At 37.2% G+C, this 17,386-nt stretch overlaps 3 protein-coding genes across 3 annotated transcripts; 2 read left to right on the plus strand and 1 right to left on the minus strand.

The window, feature by feature from the left end:
- The first annotated feature begins 1,725 nt into the window (after positions 1-1,725).
- Positions 1,726-5,896, plus strand: LOC149381906 (Glycosyl hydrolase superfamily protein). The gene is made up of 3 exons (XM_089630787.1): positions 1,726-2,902; positions 5,114-5,468; positions 5,553-5,896. The coding sequence occupies exons 1-3, from the start codon at positions 1,853-1,855 to the stop codon at positions 5,690-5,692; spliced, it is 1,545 nt and encodes a 514-aa protein (XP_089486913.1). The 5' UTR covers positions 1,726-1,852; the 3' UTR covers positions 5,693-5,896.
- Positions 3,164-3,697, plus strand: LOC149381907 (uncharacterized protein At5g01610-like). The gene has a single exon (XM_089630369.1). It carries the CDS (start codon positions 3,164-3,166, stop codon positions 3,695-3,697), a length of 534 nt encoding a protein of 177 aa, XP_089486495.1.
- Positions 5,897-12,377: 6,481 nt separating the features above from the next.
- LOC149381908 (E3 ubiquitin-protein ligase RING1-like) lies at positions 12,378-12,746 on the minus strand. Its single transcript, XM_089601441.1, has one exon. The coding sequence runs from the start codon at positions 12,744-12,746 to the stop codon at positions 12,378-12,380; it is 369 nt and encodes a 122-aa protein (XP_089457567.1).
- Positions 12,747-17,386: the final 4,640 nt, after the last annotated feature.

Raw genomic sequence — 17,386 nt, forward strand, 5'->3', positions numbered from 1 at the left:
ATTCTTGAAGTCGGATTAGGAGCACCAACCCGCTATCTCGTCAATGCACACTGGAATCCTATTTCAATTCGGAATAACAAAGCCCAAAAAATGAATGAGCCATAACTGTTGCACAAACCTGTTACAATAGAAGTTGCGACGCTTGTAGAAAATAATTGTAACGAGGTCAAATATTATCTGAAATTATATTTCAAGATTTTTTTTAAGTATTTTGTCAACATGTAACAACAAACTCTAGTGTGGGTTGCTCTAGTGCAACTTGGCTTCTACATTGTATTGTGCGCAAAACTTGACTCTATGATCATTTGAGCAACGGTGTCTATGTATGACACCGATATCCACAATTTTTTAGACTAATTAAGTAAGAGTAAAGATAAAAGATTAAAAATTAAATACAATATATTAAAATAGATTTTTAGTGGACAACTTATAACGTTGCTGATATTGAACTTTTGATGTCTGCACATGATAGATATAATAAAATATATTTTTTAAATTATGTTTTTGTCATGAGTGACGACTTATAAATGATTTTTGTCACAAGTGACGACTGTCGACTTCCACCACCAAAAGTGATAAATAGCAAAAGCTGTTTAAAATGATTTCACTTGTCACACACACAGTGAATCGTTAAAAATCGGACCCGTGACAAATAACATTACTCGATAAAATAGGCATTTCGTATCATTGGTTATGAATGAAGTATAGAATCGACGTGCATATCTCCTACAAAAAAATATCAATAAATAAACTATCAACCAATAACCTTCCTAGTTAAGGCAAATATTGGTTGCGTAATCCCCATGTAAAAAAAAAGCATTACTTTTGCGCGTTAAGAGAAATCAAAAGTTGGACAAACGAGGGATCTTCCGCATCAGAACGGCTGCCGAATTCAAATGATACACGTAAGAAAAAGAGACATTATTTTTAAAAATTTATCTCTATGTAGTATGTGTAACACATACACACTAAAAAAACAAAAAACATACACACTACATACTACACTAGCTCGATGGTCCATCCATAGCTTTTTTTTTATCTTTTTGGGTATCCATCGAATCGAATCGAATCGATTGCTATTTAAAAATAAAGAATTTGTATAGAAGACAAACATAAAGTATAAATGTGATTGCATTATTGACTAGTACTTTAGTAGAAAACTTAACCGCCTATATCATAATTGTTATTACTTTTTCACTGTCTTTTCCAGCAATCAATTTTCCAATTTATTTCGGACAGAAACTATAGGCCACATATATACATATCGAATTCCGTGGTCCAAGTCCAACAATCTTAATCAAAACCAAAAGGTCCAAAAATAGAACGCTCACTTGATTAAAGATGTATCTAGAATTAGCAAAGTAGTAAAGTACATATGCAAGTAATTACAGACTACATATCTTTAAAGCACATTGCGAGACCCTCTAAATCCAGCAACGGAATTTATGCATCAGCAGCACCACATTAATTTAGTTCAATTTAAATTTAATTATTGTTCAGTCGAAAATTATGACCTTTCACCTGCTTGTTTCGTTCGTAGGACTGAAAAAGTCGTTTTAGAATTTAGTATATCATAAATTTGATAACTTAGCTCGTTTGTTTTTCTTCGATCAACAAAAAGTCCAAATTAAATAATACAAAGTATTAGTATACAACATTTGGCGGGACCCACAGTCCTCGTGAGACCAAAACTGAAACGCTCAATTAATTACAGCTATGTCCAAAATAAGCAAAGTAGTAAAGCAAAAGAAAAACATGAAGTAACGGACTAATAAACATCTTAAAAGCACATCGTGGGAGTGAGAAAACGAGACCTCACTTTAACTCAAAAAAAAAAAAAAAAAAAACAGCGATGGAACTGAAACGCCAAACCTCTGTTCTGTTCCTCCTCTTCTTCCAGTACTCTCTTTCCTCCGCCGCGGCGTACTCAATCGGCGTCAACTACGGCACCGTCGCCGACAACCTTCCTCCGCCGTCCCAAGTCGCCAAGTTCCTCAAAACTCAAACGACGATCGACAAAATCAAGCTCTTCGACGCCAACCCGGATATCCTCCGCGCCTTCGCCGGCACCGGAATTTCCGTCACCATCACCGCCATAACCGCCGAAATCCCCGCGCTCGCCAAACTCCCCGCCGCCCAAACCTGGATCGCCGCCAACGTCCTCCCGTACCTCCCGGCGACCAGAATCACCACCGTCGCCGTCGGGAACGAAGTCCTCGCCACGTCGGACAAAGACCTGATCGCCCACCTCGTCCCCGCCATGGAGTCCCTCCACTCAGCCCTGAACCTCGCTAACGTCACCGGAGTCCACGTCACCAGCCCGAACTCGCTCGGCATCCTCGCGGCGAACTTCGGGCCGCCGAGCGCCGGGAGATTCCGCGGCGGGTACGACGGCGTGGTGTTCGAGCCCATGCTGGATTTCCACCGCCGAACGAAGTCCCCTTTCACGGTCAACCCGTACCCGTTTTTCGGGGTCTCCGCGGAGAGTATGGACTACGCGCTGTTCAGGCCCAACCCCGGGGTTTTCGATAGCGCCACGGGGGTGAACTACACGAACATGTTCGACGCTCAGATGGACGCGGTTTTGGCGGCGATGAAGAGGCTCGGCTATGCTGACGTGTGGCTGGTGATCGGCGAGACCGGGTGGCCCTCCGCCGGGGATCCGGGCCAGGTCGGAGTCGGAGTGGAGAACGCGGCGGGGTATAACGGTAATTTGGTGAAGCACGTGGGTTCCGGGAGAGGAACGCCGTTGATGCCGAACAGGACTTTCGACACTTACATCTTCTCGCTCTTCAACGAGAACCTGAAACCCTCGGTTTCGGAGCGAAATTACGGGTTATTTGAACCCGACTTTACACCGGTTTATGACATTGGGGTTTTGAGGGACACGCGGCACATCCAGGTTGGTTCTAACTTCTAAGCTAATATGTATGAATAGATTTTTTTTTTTTTACGATGTGGAGTAGGATATTTAATGGGTAATATAGCTAAATAGCCTCCTATAAATATAGAGTTTTGGATTTAGCCAACATTTTGTTAATTTCGGGTAAATGGCCAACCCAATTTATTAACACGTAAAAAAGTACCAAAATACCCTGTAAACCGTTCCCGCCCATACATCCTGCGAATTAATTAAGCCATCATTACGCCTTCCTCGCAAACCATGGGTAACAATCCCTATCCACAAACCCTAATTCTTTCTTTCGCCTTCCTCGCACTCTCCATCCTCGTCTCCGCGAACGCCGGAGAGTCTCCGCTGACAATCTATGATTACCTCCGTCAACACGATCTGCCGATTGGGCTGTTTCCGAAGGGAATCACGGAGTTCACACACGACCCTTCCAACGGAAACTTCCAGGTCATGTTGAACCAGCCGTGCAACGCCAAGTTCGAGAACCAGGTCCACTACGACTTCAACGTCTCCGGAACCCTAAGTTTAGGCCGGATCGGAAACCTCTCCGGTATCTCCGCCCAGGAGCTCTTCCTCTGGTTCGATGTCCGAGGAATCCGCGTCGACGTTCCGAGCAGAGTACTCATCTACTTCGACGTTGGAGTCATCGACAAGCAGTTCTCTCTCTCGCTCTTCGAATCGCCTCCCGATTGCACCGCCGTTGAGCCCTCCTCCGATCTGTTTTCCAATGGCGGCGATTCCAATTCCAAGGCTTCTAAGGTTGATTATTTTGATTTTCTTCTTTGATTTCAGAATTTTATATTGCATCTTCGTGATTTTGTTTGGGATAATCAATAAATTGGGACGTGACTCGGCCTTTCCCCAGCCCCATGCCCGTGGATCGCCCCGATCTGGAGTTCGTGTTGGTTGGTTGGAATCACATGGTTGGAATCACATGGTTCGTGTTGGTTGGAGTTCGTGGATCGCCCCGCCGTTCGTGTTTATATTTTGTTGAATTTCTCTGTCGCATTGCTATGTTATCCATAATAATACATCGCTATTCGATCCCCGATGATAATTTTTGAATCGGTGACTCACATAGTTCCCAGGTGTGTTTGGCTAAGTTAAAAATGGTGTATTCGTAAGCGATTGTTGTTGCAGAGAAAGAGATGACACAGGGAAATTGTAAACTGATTCTGTAGATGTAAATTAATGTTAATGGACAATAATTATAAAATTTATTTACAGGTTATTTGTATTGTAAATAAGCTGCCAAATCAATTAACGTGAAAATTTCCATTTACACGTCCAGAATTTCAGGGAATCATTACCATTAATGCCGATATACACAGACCAAAACACACGTCCAACATACTAAAATGCAATAACTGCTTTCCAAAAAAAGTTTATTCCGAAAATAAAAACCATTTAATACATTTCAAATTTCAAATTAAAACTGCCTCAATTTAAAAATGAATGCGCAATTAATAAGGGCAATTCAGTAACAAAAAAAGAGTTAATTTCCTGCCACGTAGGCGCAATGGCCATTTACAAAAAATTAACCAAACGTTGGCTAAAACACAATTGCCACTGTTTTTAAGGCTTATCTAGCCAATTTTTTTATATTTAATTGTGACACATTTTGCTAGCTTGTCATATGTTCAAAAGCTCCAGATCTAGAACTTGAAAGAAAGAAACTGGTTCGGATGTGATTTTACCATATCGTCCTCGTATCACTTCTCTTTACAGAGCACATTTCTAAAACACAGTCACGTGCAAGAGATTCGAAAATCCATTCATTTTCATGGTTTCACACACACAGTAAAAAAGGAGAGTTGGCATCTGTACGGAAATAACTTGGTAGAATTTTATTTATTAGAGTCAAAGCGAGCTGTTGACTATTAGCATTAACCGAAAAGAGAGAGTTAATATCCCGCCTTATGTTACTTACTATATATGTTTTTTAAAAATTAAATTTCCCTTTCCCTTCCCCAGAAAATAAAAACCCAACCAAAAAAATATTATTTCTATTACATGCGTTCACATAAATTTAGAGGCTTGGTCTATTACGATATTATATACATTTATGACCGTTAGCCAGCTGGTTTAGTTCGCGTGTGAGAAAGGGGAAGAAAAAAAAGAAGTTAAATTATCAATTATATACACAAAATCATGATAAAATTTTATCTTAAAAAACGAAAAAAAAAAAACTTGGTGGTGCAGGCGGAGAGTCCTGCTCCGGCTCTGGCTCCCGGTCATCCCGCTCTTGATCTCGCTCCGGCTGTCTCTGTGGCTCCCGATTCTGGTCCGGGTCCCACAGGTGCCAAAGAGGACGAAAAGAAGTGGTGCGTGGCAAGAAAGGATGCGAGCGATGACGCGCTTCAGAAGAACATCGACTACGTGTGTGGGTCCAAGAAAGTGGATTGCAGCCCAATCAATCCGAATGGCTCGTGCTTCTACCCCAACACCGTCGCGTCTCACGCCTCCTATGCCATGAACGCCTTTTTCCTCGCCTTCCCTCCCAATGACCTCAACTGCGATTTCAACCACACCGGCCTCGTCACCCACGTCGATCCAAGTAATTACTACACATAATATATATTCCTCTGTTTTTTTTTTTTATATGTATCTTATTATAATTAATTTATGATGAGCGTGGCAGGTAACAAGAATTGCACGTTTGCGGGTGAAGAAGTTCGAAATCTGGCGCAGGCGCCGCAGCCTGTTGGGAGTGGAGGATCTGTGACTAGAATGTGGAGCTTAGTTTATGTTTTCCTAAGTTTGGCATGCTACGTTATTTAATTCCCACTTTGTTTAGTATTTATTTTCTATTATTGGTAATATTCGTCTTGTTTCTGGTTATATATTTGTATTCAAATTAATTTTATAGAGCATCGTTCCTTTTGGCCCGGAATTTTTTGGTTGTAAGCAAGGGATCACGTGAGTTATGAATTCGTTTAGGCCATTTTATTGATTATAATATATTTCAACGTAGATTCTGTTTAATGGGCGTGTTTGGCACAGTTTTTTTAAGCCTGTTTTTGCTGTTAGCAAAAACCAAACTGCAATCTTACTGTTTGGTAAAAACAGTTTTTAGAAAAAATTTCAAAAACGATTTTAAAAATTGTACACGAGTCACAAAAGCTAAGAATCTTAGTTTTTAGAAAAAGCGTTTTTGTATCTGATATAAAATTACTTTAATATCCTCACGTGATTATCCATAGCACTGCTAAATATTTATTTTATGTCTATTTTAGTCTTTTTACTACAATATATTTATTTTACCAAACGCTAAATCAGTTTTTGTTACCAGCAACAACTGTTTTATAAACAGTTTACCAAACACCTTATCAGTTTTTGAAAAAAACAGTTTTTTTCAAAAACTGAATCTAAAAGCACTTTTTTTAAAAACAAAGCTATGCCAAACGATGCCAATGTCTTGATTTGCTTACAAAAAGTTAGTTTTAAGGGTCAACTATGTATGTGGGCTAAAGAATTTGTTTGTAATATTAAAAATGATGATCCTTGAAATCGACAACACGGAAAAGCCGTCCGGTGATTAAGCACATATGGAACTCCAACGTCACTAGAGATGAAATTGGTTCGGTTCATGTTTGAATATTTTCAATAACTATGAATTCGAATTTTCAATTTTTAAAATTTAAAATTTTGGATCAATAAACAATTAGCTAGTTCACCTAAATAAAACATCCCCTTTTTAAACCCGATTTTTAATTAAACATTTCAAATATGAAATTACTAAATGTGTCATGAGAGAAGGTTGTTCAACTAATGTTGGTGGAACTACTTGCTAAAGAGCTGATTGATTTAAGCATGATTAATTAAATCGACAATCATATAATCAATCAAATAGAAAGTAATAAAGGACACACGGAATTGATAATCATATTCGCAGGAGGGCAGATACATCCGGTGGTGGAAAGTAATTCACTATATTAATCAAATGTACAAGGACTTGTGTTTGCAGACTCCCTCTCAAATAGCCGTCTCCTCAGATATCCGAAGAGTTGCAATCTGAGCTCTCCTCAGATATGAGACTTCTTATCACTTCCACGCGACTCTTCCTCCCGAAAATAACTTAACCATAAATTTTGGTTTGCTAATGTGGTACCAAATTTTGGATTTAAATCGGTTCAATTATCGATAAATTTTTGTAAAGCTTATAGGCGCAATAACACAATTTTTATTTTTTATTTTTTATTGTTGTTGCCTAAAAAATTTATTTGTGATTATGCAGTTTTTTTGGCGACAACATGAAAAAGCCATCGATTAAGATCATCGATATACATACATAGTGAACTCCGGCGCGCGATACAATATATAACAAAAGAAAGAGGTGATAATTTTATGGTGATCCACCCATGAATTTGTTTGATAGAGAGGAATGGGAGGGGATTTATTAATGTGGCATTTTGTAGTTGTTGGTAAGAAGAAGAAAAATGTGAAAAGTTTTATTTTTTGATTTATAAATATATAACTATCAAAACAATTCATATCATTATCTGGTTTCTACCAAACACAACTAAACATTTGATCTTTTTTTTTTCTTTTTTTTTTTTTTTTTTTTTCATTTCTTTCACTTTGTAAAAGAACCTATCACACCTCTTCATCTCACTCCAACCAAACATAAAATAAGTGAGCATGTCTTACCCTTAATCCATGGTTTAGACTTTCGAGTAATTTGAATGACAAAATATAGAGAATTTTAAAAAAAAAATCGCCATAGTGCAAAAAAATTCTAACATCCAATAGCTAAATTTGGTCCTGCATTGGGTGTGCACCTTCATGAACTAATGAACGCGGTTCCAATATGCCATGGTGACTATAGTTTTTATGCCATGGTGGATCTTACTAATATGCTAATGATCAATGAAACAATTCAAGTTCATCAATTTTAAGAAGATCGGTGTGATCGGGACCCTCCATATATTTCATGGTCAAGAAGTTCTTATAATTATGTTGTGATTAGTGCCAAGATGACATTGTTTAACTCACTTATGTGTCAGTGGTCTATATAATAAAAATTATAGTTGCATGAGAAGCTAACGTTCCAATTAATTTTCTCCATTTATAACTACAACTCTTGGCTCGTTTCTAATCCCTTGCTTGTTTTGTGCAAGTGAACATAAAAATACCATATAACATTTGTAACCTTTTTTAGTGGATGAGTAGCCTAAGAAGACAGTTTTAATGGTCCGTGGGTCGAGTTTTCCCCGGTTGATGTTATGAGCATGCACAAAGGCCGTGTGCATGGCCGTTCTTAGTTGGTGGAGCGATTTGTCTGGTTAATTCCGTTAATGAACGAGACCTCAGCCTGCTAACTAGCTACGCGGAGGGTTCACTTTCGCGGCCAGCTTCTTAGAGGGACTATGGCCGCTTAGGCCAAGGAAGTTTGAGGCAATAACAGGTCTGTGATGCCCTTAGATGTTCTGGGTCGCACGCGCGCTACACTGATGTATTCAACGAGTCTATAGCAGCCCCCCCCCCCCCCCCCCCCCCCCCAAACACTTAGGTACTTGAGTCTTAAAACATAATGGCCCTAGATACTTCGAGAAGGTGTCTTAATTTTTTTTAAATTTATTTCAAATATTTATAAATTAATCATCCCTCAATTTTTTTTCTCGCATATTAACCCCTCTGACTTGTTCCTGGCTTCGTTGTCTATCTGCTGCCACCTTTAGACGTTAAATAGATAAATTTCATTTATCTGAAACCACAAAAAAAAAAAAGAAAAAAAGTATAGATATATCAACAACAAAGGACCATAAACATCCAAAGTTCTTGTAGCTTTTGATAGAAAACGACAATCGTTATAATTGAAGTTTTTCCGGTATAATACGTGGCCCACGATCTGTTTCTGGGCATTTCTTGTATGGCCCACTATTTCTGACCTTTTAGTTCTACGTAGCTTGAACATCCCTTTAGCTTACAACAAGGCTAATATAAGGACGATCTAACCGTTAATTACTAGCAATTGATTTTGCATGCAAGTAATAAGAAGAAATAGAAAACGCTATCCATTAAAAAAAAAAAAAAAAAGCTTGTACATAATCTATATACATGTATACATTTTTTTTTAATGATTTGTATATGGGTTCAAAAGAAAAAAAAGCGGCAATTATCAGCTGTATACATTTCTTGATTATATTATTATGTAATAAACTAAACCTGAGTAAAGCCATGAATAGAACCACGACAAAGCGGGCAGTGAAAGTCAAGAGCGAGCCAGCGGTCAATGCAAGCCTTGTGAAATCCGTGGTTACAATTGAGAAATACTCGACACTGGTCTCCGAGCTTGAAATCCTCCAAGCAGATGACGCAATCAGTGCCGTCGATGTTCTTCTCCAGCTTGTAATCGCACACGGCGGAACCGGCGTCTCTCGCCGGATTCGGCGGCGCTGGCGGTGAAGGGAGAGCATTCTGCGGCTGAGAGTCAGTTCTCCGGCGGCGAAAGTGGTGGCGGATGAAGCGGCGGTGTTGGTCGTACGGGTTGGGCTTGGAGCCCTCGGCGACGACGAAGAGGATGACGATGACGAATAAGAGGAGGGGATAGTACTGAAGAGCCCAATGGCTGTCGGAGTTGTCCGGCGAGCACGGTGACTGATACGACGGAGAGAGAGTTGGAGATAGCATGACTGGTGTGTGAGAGTTGAGAGAGAGAGAGAGAGAGACGATGTTTTGAAAAAGAATAAATTTTATTATTATTTATTCATTGGCTAAGGTTTCTAGGTACAATATTGGACCAACGAAACGACTTTTAAAATGGTGGTGCTCAAATATTCAGGTCTTACGTGGATTTTGTTTCTATGAGAAAATATATTATCCATTTTTTTTTTAAAGATGGTTACTTAATTTAAAACCGTTACCACATGCCATTGATGGGGAAATTATATTTGTCACATACACATAAAAAAAAAAAAAAAATTGATATCGAAATACAACTTGGATATTGTAAGGTTCGGATGATACGGGGATGAATATCAAAACTTGGCGTGAAAAAAGCTTACTTTCGGCGGAACTTAATGTTCAAACACTTTTGAACATTTTAAAATACAAAAAATTGGTTACGTAAGCCACCTAAACTATATGAATTGTAAATTAGCCAACATTTGGTAAATAATTTGTAAATAACCAACTTGCATACGTGGCAGCCTATTAACTACCTAAAATATATGTTTGGTTGTGTTAAATAAGGCTTTTATTAATCTGTTAATATTTACAAAAAATTAACCAAAGGTGAGCTATATCTCAATCCACTATATCCGTGTGGCTATATAACTTAATAACCCTTTAAAATAAGATTAGGTTTTTATTTTATATATGAGCATCGACCTCTAGCTGTAGAAATAATTAATCGCGTTAAAATGTAATAAACTGACAAAAAAAACTGTGGGTATCGAATTTTCTAAAGATTTCGAGGCAAGATTACTGAATGAGATGTTTTGAGGACGTGAACTAGTGGTTGGGTACTTATTTGGATCTGGGTTTCAACAATGCTTTTGTTAATAACTGGAAATAAGTATTATTAATGCGATTTCTCGTACAACCCTGGCGGGAGACGTGGTAAGAGCGAGCTTTGACACGTGTTCCGTTTAGAGAGGCATTGAGCTGTTTTTGTGGGCTTCAATGGGCTCGAGGAAGATTAGGGTGAGAACTTGAATAATCAAGAGTCCCGGGATAGGCTTTGATCGCAAGTAAGAGGGAGAATTAATCAAGCTCATTTTGAAGGGGAGAGAGAGAGAGAACACTTTGGGGCCTAAACTGAAATGTCTCCTTAATCAGTGATTCTAAGAAGATATTAATCTGAGAGTGGTGGTGGCTCATCGCGTCACTTCAAGCCGGAAGTGAGTTCTTCGCAGTTGTTCCCTAAGAGAAGAAAGAAAACGTGAACTATCGAGGTACGGAGGATTTCCCCCGATGCTCAATATTAGTAGTAGTGTGGCGTGAGGAGAGGAGCCTTGATTTGATATATTTTTTTTTTGGTCTCAAATGTGTTTGAGTGGAAAAAAATCAAGAGTATAAATTTTGGCATAGTTTTTTCTCGATTGAGAGTGAGCTACCTCAAAGTGAGTGAATGAGATGCTATTCATAGTATCTTAAGATTCTGTTGATGGGACTACGGTTATTTTGTGCGCTCTAATCGTAATTGGCCAATGATTGGGGATGGGACATCCTTGGGCGAGTTATTAATTTAGTATTGGGTGGTAGAAATATGCCTTGGGCGGATGCTCTTTCTAGGCATGGCATCCTTCTGGATGAGGAATCCCACTTTCGATGACGAATTCTAGCGGGCGAGAAGGGAACCCGACGAGCGGCCCAGTGCTCTTGACGAGGAGCTTTGTCTTCCTGCCAGGAAGTTTTGCTCTATGGGTGGGAAGATCCTTCGTTGGGCTTGGTTGCGTTCTACGCAAGGAGCAGGCTTTCGGCCTCTCCTTTTTATGCTCTTAGGCTTTTCATCTTATTGCACCCTTTTTTGCAACCCACGATGACGAATTGCGCCCTTTTGCTCTTGCATGAAGTTGGGCCTTCGGACTCTTTTGGTCGTTCTGGGTGAGTCATTTTAGTGGGAAGGGCTTGTCGATTCTTTTTTTTTTTTTTTGGCTCGAAAAATCGAGGCTCGACAAGTATTAACTGTGAATATTATGTTCATATGTGTACTAACTAAAAATATTTAGATATACCTGAAAATATTTGGAAATATGTGGTAGTAATGCTAAAGAACTACTAAATTCAAAACATTGTCTTGATTTACAGCATACCATGATCTACCAAATCTAAAACATTGAGTGTTCAAACAACTTGACTACATATAAGAAACAACCCAATGTAAAGAATTGTTGTAAATAGTAGGAAATGTAGCTAAAGACCTTTTTAAGATCAGAAAGAGTGTAGCTAAAGACCTTAAAAATGCTAAGTAGATCTACAATTCTCTGACATAGTTATTTACAAAGAATTTATATATATATATATATATATATATATATAATATATATATATGTATATATAGATATATATATATATAAATAAATAAATAGTAGTTAGTATGGGTATAACTAGTTCCTAATATTTTTGGAAAGAAAATCAACGACTTTTATTTTATTTTTAATCAGAATACAACGACTTAATAATGACACATATCCTCTATTCCACGTATTAATACTATTACTAACTGGTAAAAAAAATCGGAACCGAATCAGCCATTTAATTGGATAATAAATCCGCTTTATTGTCTTTTTTTCCAACATAAAGTATATATACAAACTTCTGAATATGTATCAAGACAAAACTAGAAACGGAGGAAAAGTAAATACGAAACAATCTTATTTATGCGTATTTCACGACGACAAATAAGTTGATATGGAACTACAGGCAGGTATGATATACTAGCGATCTAAATGATGCAAGCAAGCAATAAATTTATATAAAAAAAAACGCTTGCTCCGGTTTTCAAGATATGGTTCGTTCTTCAAACAGCCAGACCAGCCGGAATTCTGACGGAACCGCCATGGATAGAGCCGCGACAGAGCGGACAGTGATTGTCCTTTGTCAGCCACGAATCAACGCAGGTCTTATGATAGACGTGCTTACACTTGATAAAAGCCCTACACTCGTCGTCGACCTTGTAATTGTCCAGGCAAATAGCGCACGACTCGATGCCGTTCTCTTCCCGGGGTTTGTACGCGAACGTGATCGAAGCCACGCGATTGGTGTGCACGCGATCGATGACGCGAATGGTGATGTTGTAGTTGTTGTTGTTGCTTCTTGTCTCCTGAACCGGCGGATCGGTTAATGCGCGGTCACAAATAATTATTAAAGCAGCGAACAAGAAGCCCATGATAAGAAAGATTAATATGATATCAAATGTTTTATGGGTCCAAAGGGGTATCATCTGTGATGTCGGTGAAACAGCCGGGACGAGTGAAGAAGACATAGTTGTGTTTGTACGTAAATTAAGAGATCAAAATAATTCATTCTGTGCCCTCTCTCTCTAGGATGTTTATATAGTATATATTCTTTAGTTTCCAGAAATACACATGTCTGTTTAGGAAATATATAACAAATGCTATTGTCAACGATCTTGGATTTACAATATATTGTCTTTTATTACGGCCGATTTATTATTGTAGACGTTTCCTTATTTTTAGTTGCTTAATTGCTTGACTATGTACCACGAAGCTTCGCAATATGAACTTCGTGAAATGTATATTAAGGCTTTGAGTTTACAGGAAAAAAATGCTCGAGAATGAAGACTGCTCATGTCATCCATTAATGGGACATAAATATATAAATATATATATATATATATATATATATATAGTTGCCTTTTTGTTGTTGTTGAAGCACTATTAGTACAATGGCGAAGAGTTGGAACTCGGAAGAGTATAGACCTTCCTCACCTACACACCAAGCAAATAGTAAATCAAATAACGGTCACGGAGTGACTAGGGGGCATATATATTATATATTATTTTACCCATATTATTTGCTCTTTCGTCCAAATTTAGGTAAAAATTTCTTGTATATATCTCTCATGAAATGATCTTTTTTGTTTACATGTGCCCCATTTACATGTGATGTGCCCGCTTATAAATTTAAAATTGTGTTCATTATTTTATATTTTATTAATAGACCAAAAAAGAAATCACAAATATCAAATACTTTTGGAATCGATTTAAATCAAAGGTTACCGTAGTAAAATAGTCATTTAAAAAATATTAAATTTTGCAATCATGATCAATATTTGTTCAATTGTAAAATTAGCGGCTTGCTAAATTTCTACTATACCCTTAAGTAAATTAGGCCAACAAAAATGGTATGTAGCCCGTTGATGTAATACTTACCCACAAATATGTCTCGTAACCCACGTTTACTAGTTATTTATTAAAAATTACAAAAGAAAAAACAATCAATGATCTTTTTATTAATTGTTTAGGAGAGCCCATTTGTATTTATATAAAATTGAAGGGATTTGTCTGATATTTCTAAAAATTAAGAGTATCAATCGCTTATTTCGATTAAACAAATGGACACCGTTGATATTTTCCATTCGAAAAGAACAAAATTTTGTAGCCTATTTAACATGTTTATAAGAGTTATAACTGATTAATTTTGGTAAATAATAAATAATACGCATGAAGATAAGCAAATCATAATGCTTAATTACGTCTCATTGTAAAAGGATATTACTTTTGGTACTGTTTACCGTCAAAATGGATTAATAATAGTTTCTAAATGTGTATATATATATTTGAAAAATATATTCACGATTTACTCATTAATCAACAAGTTTTTGTTCTTTATCTGCAATCTCAAAGTAGGACTCATATTATTATTTTTTAATTTTTTTTGCTTTCCAGTGATTTTAATTACCATGTGTGTATGTAGTACAATAAATTTCATAGTAACGATAAAGTCTTCAAAAAAAATAGCCACCCAATGTAGATATTAACAATACTAATTACATTTTTTAATTCATAACTTATTCAATCAGACAGAGAGAGAGAGAGCTAAAAGCAATATATATGTTATAATCATAAAAACGTGAATTGTTGGCTTTTTATGAATATTTTATTAAAAAAAATGTTAAACACGTGATTAAATCACATTAAGACGTCCACGTCATGGCTATATCTGAAACATTAGTGAAAACTTGACTATAAATCCAAATATTTAGAATCGCCTAGTATATATTTTCTTATTGAAATCAGATTTATTGAACAAAACTTCACGAATAACAATGGTAATTTGTTTTTAATTTTATTCGATTGAAGGGTTGCTGCACGCCTGCACATATATATCGGATTTTGAAAGGAAAAATTGTATAAAATAGTTATTTGAAACTTATTGATTAGCAAAATAGCTAAGGTTTCAACTTTTCAGCAAAGTAGTCAAATTTACGTTTTCAAAATTTTTTTGACAATCAAGATTAAATTTTTTGACGATTATTATTATAAGTAATTTCTCACTTTCAAAATAATTAATCTTGGGTTCAAAAATTTTTTTGAAACCAACTTGCTGCACATTTTGGTTATTTCACACAATTAAGATAAACTTTGACTATTTAGTAAATTCATAATTTTAAATTGGCTATTTAGCTACGTCACCATTTATGTGTGTATGTATAATATTGTACAAAAACTTCTGGAAATCTAAATATAAAAAAAAAAAAAAAGAGAATCAGAGAATTCAATAAAAGTAAATATCGCAGGAACTAATGATAAAAACACGTATAAAATATCAAAAGAACTAAAATATAAAAAGAAAGGAAAAAAAAAAAATTATACTTCCTCTCCCTTGGATCTACAGTGATCAGGCTTAAACAGGCAGGCGGGGAAATCTGATGGAAGTGCGACAGAGCGGGCATTGTTTGTCCCGAGTGCACGCCTTGTGATAGACGTGGTTGCACTTGATAGAAAACGCACACTCATCTTTGGCCTTGAAATTTTCCATGCAAATAGCGCAACAGTACTCGATGCCGTTCTCGTCATCGGGTTCGTACTCGAACGTAATCGTAGCCACGCGATCGAGGATGCGAATGACGTCGTCGGTCTCGCAACTCTTTGACCGGTGATTGTATTTAAGCCTGTCGTTTCGTTCCTTATCATCCATAAGCATAGCATAGAAGTACAAGATAATTAAGAGAGCCGCGAAAACCACGGAAATCACCGTAGCGAGGGAAGGGCTATGGGATATATGTGATAGCGGCGATGGAGAAGGAGCGAGTGAAGCAGACATCGTTGGCTTTTCTTGTAGTAACCCTATAGGTTAAATCAGTATATTTATACGATTCACTCTGTGTTCCCAATTGGCAATTCTTGTGTATATATAGAAACCTTTGAAACAATTAGGCTTTGTTTTAGTCGGCGAAAAAATAAACCGGGGAAATTATACATGTATCTTAAGGTAGCTCAAATTCTATAAATACCTCGTATTTTAAATGTTTAATAAAAGATTTTATCCTTATTATAAGGCAGAGTGTACACAGAAGGAGAAATTAATTAAATTTGTAAAGGTATAAATATTAAAATGTCAAATAAAATTATAAATAACAAAAAAATATTGTAAATAAATATGTTTTTGAAATAAAAACAATAATTGCAAATAAAGGATAATTTCCCTACCCATAAATAAGTCCAAAACGAACCAGTTTTTGAGTTTTGGCTTTTCGTTTTTTTTTTTCGCTCCAAAAATTTCCAATTAAAATGTGGTTGTTCTTGGCTTTTTTTATTTTTTATTTTATTTTTATAGATATAGATATGTATTATAAATGACAGTGTGCAATTGAAAATTATACTTTCATAATTGGAGGAAAGTCCGTCAACTAAGTTAAGTAACACTACTACAAAAATAGGATTCTACAACGCTTAAAAAACGTTGTAGAATGATTCTACAACGCTTCTTAAGCGTTGTAGAATCCTGCGTTGTAGAAGCTTCTACAACGCTTAAAAATCCGTTGTAGAATCCAACAGCTTTCTACAACGCTTAATTATCCGTTGTAGAAACTACGCTTCTACAACGGAATCTTAAGCGTTGTAGAAGCTTCTACAACGATCTAATTCCATTGTGTAATTTTAAAATATTTTCACACATGTCGCCGCGGCGACGTATATTTTTCGCCGCGGCGACGTGCTTCTACAATGGATTGATTTTCCGTTGTAGAAGGACCTCGCCGCGGCTAGAATTATACGTCGCCGCGGCGAGTTATTTGCCGCGGCGAGGTACGTTCCGAGCCGCGGCGAGAACATTCTACAACGGATATTCAATCCGTTGTAGAAGCACGTCGCCGCGGCGAAAAATATACTTCGCCGCGGCGATAAATTCGCCGCGGCGAAGTCAAATCTTTGCCGCGGCGAGATGATTCTACAACGGATATAAAGCGTTGTAGGAAGGCGATGAATTTTTTTTTAAAAACTCGCCGCGGCGAAGAAAAAATCTCGCCGCGGCGAGACTAAGATATCTAATTTGCTTGCTCTCGGTATCTTGTCTCGCCGCGGCGAGAAGTATAGTTCGCCGCGGCGAGAATCATTTATTTTCAATCCACAATTTGTTTTTTACACGATACTAGCACCTGAAAATAATCTTCAATACAAAAAATATCTAATATATACATTCATCTCAAATATCCTCATCTTTAAAACATTCAAAATCTAATATATACATCTTCGAAAAAACTAGCTAATCGTCACAGTTAATAAATGTTTGTACATAAGTTACCCATTCTTCCCTAACTCTCTCTAAATCCTCTTTTGTATAGGATTTCTTATTTTCTAATTTTCCTACACCTCCTACGACTATATCACGCATATAAGAAATGACAAAATACCCGCATTCCGTGTTTCCCGTTTGTCTCGGAGCGTCCCAAGCCTTGATGTACGTTGATTGCCCGTTACTATTGGCGTTTTGATGCTCGAGCTTGAAATCAACAAGAACCCTATATAACACGGAGATTATAAGAGAAAAAACATCTAGAACGGT

This window comes from Urtica dioica, chromosome 11 (assembly GCF_054948205.1).
Source record: "Urtica dioica subsp. dioica isolate 48M chromosome 11, U.dioica_male_clone48M_v1_H2, whole genome shotgun sequence".
In the NCBI taxonomy this organism is placed as follows: domain Eukaryota; kingdom Viridiplantae; phylum Streptophyta; class Magnoliopsida; order Rosales; family Urticaceae; genus Urtica; species Urtica dioica.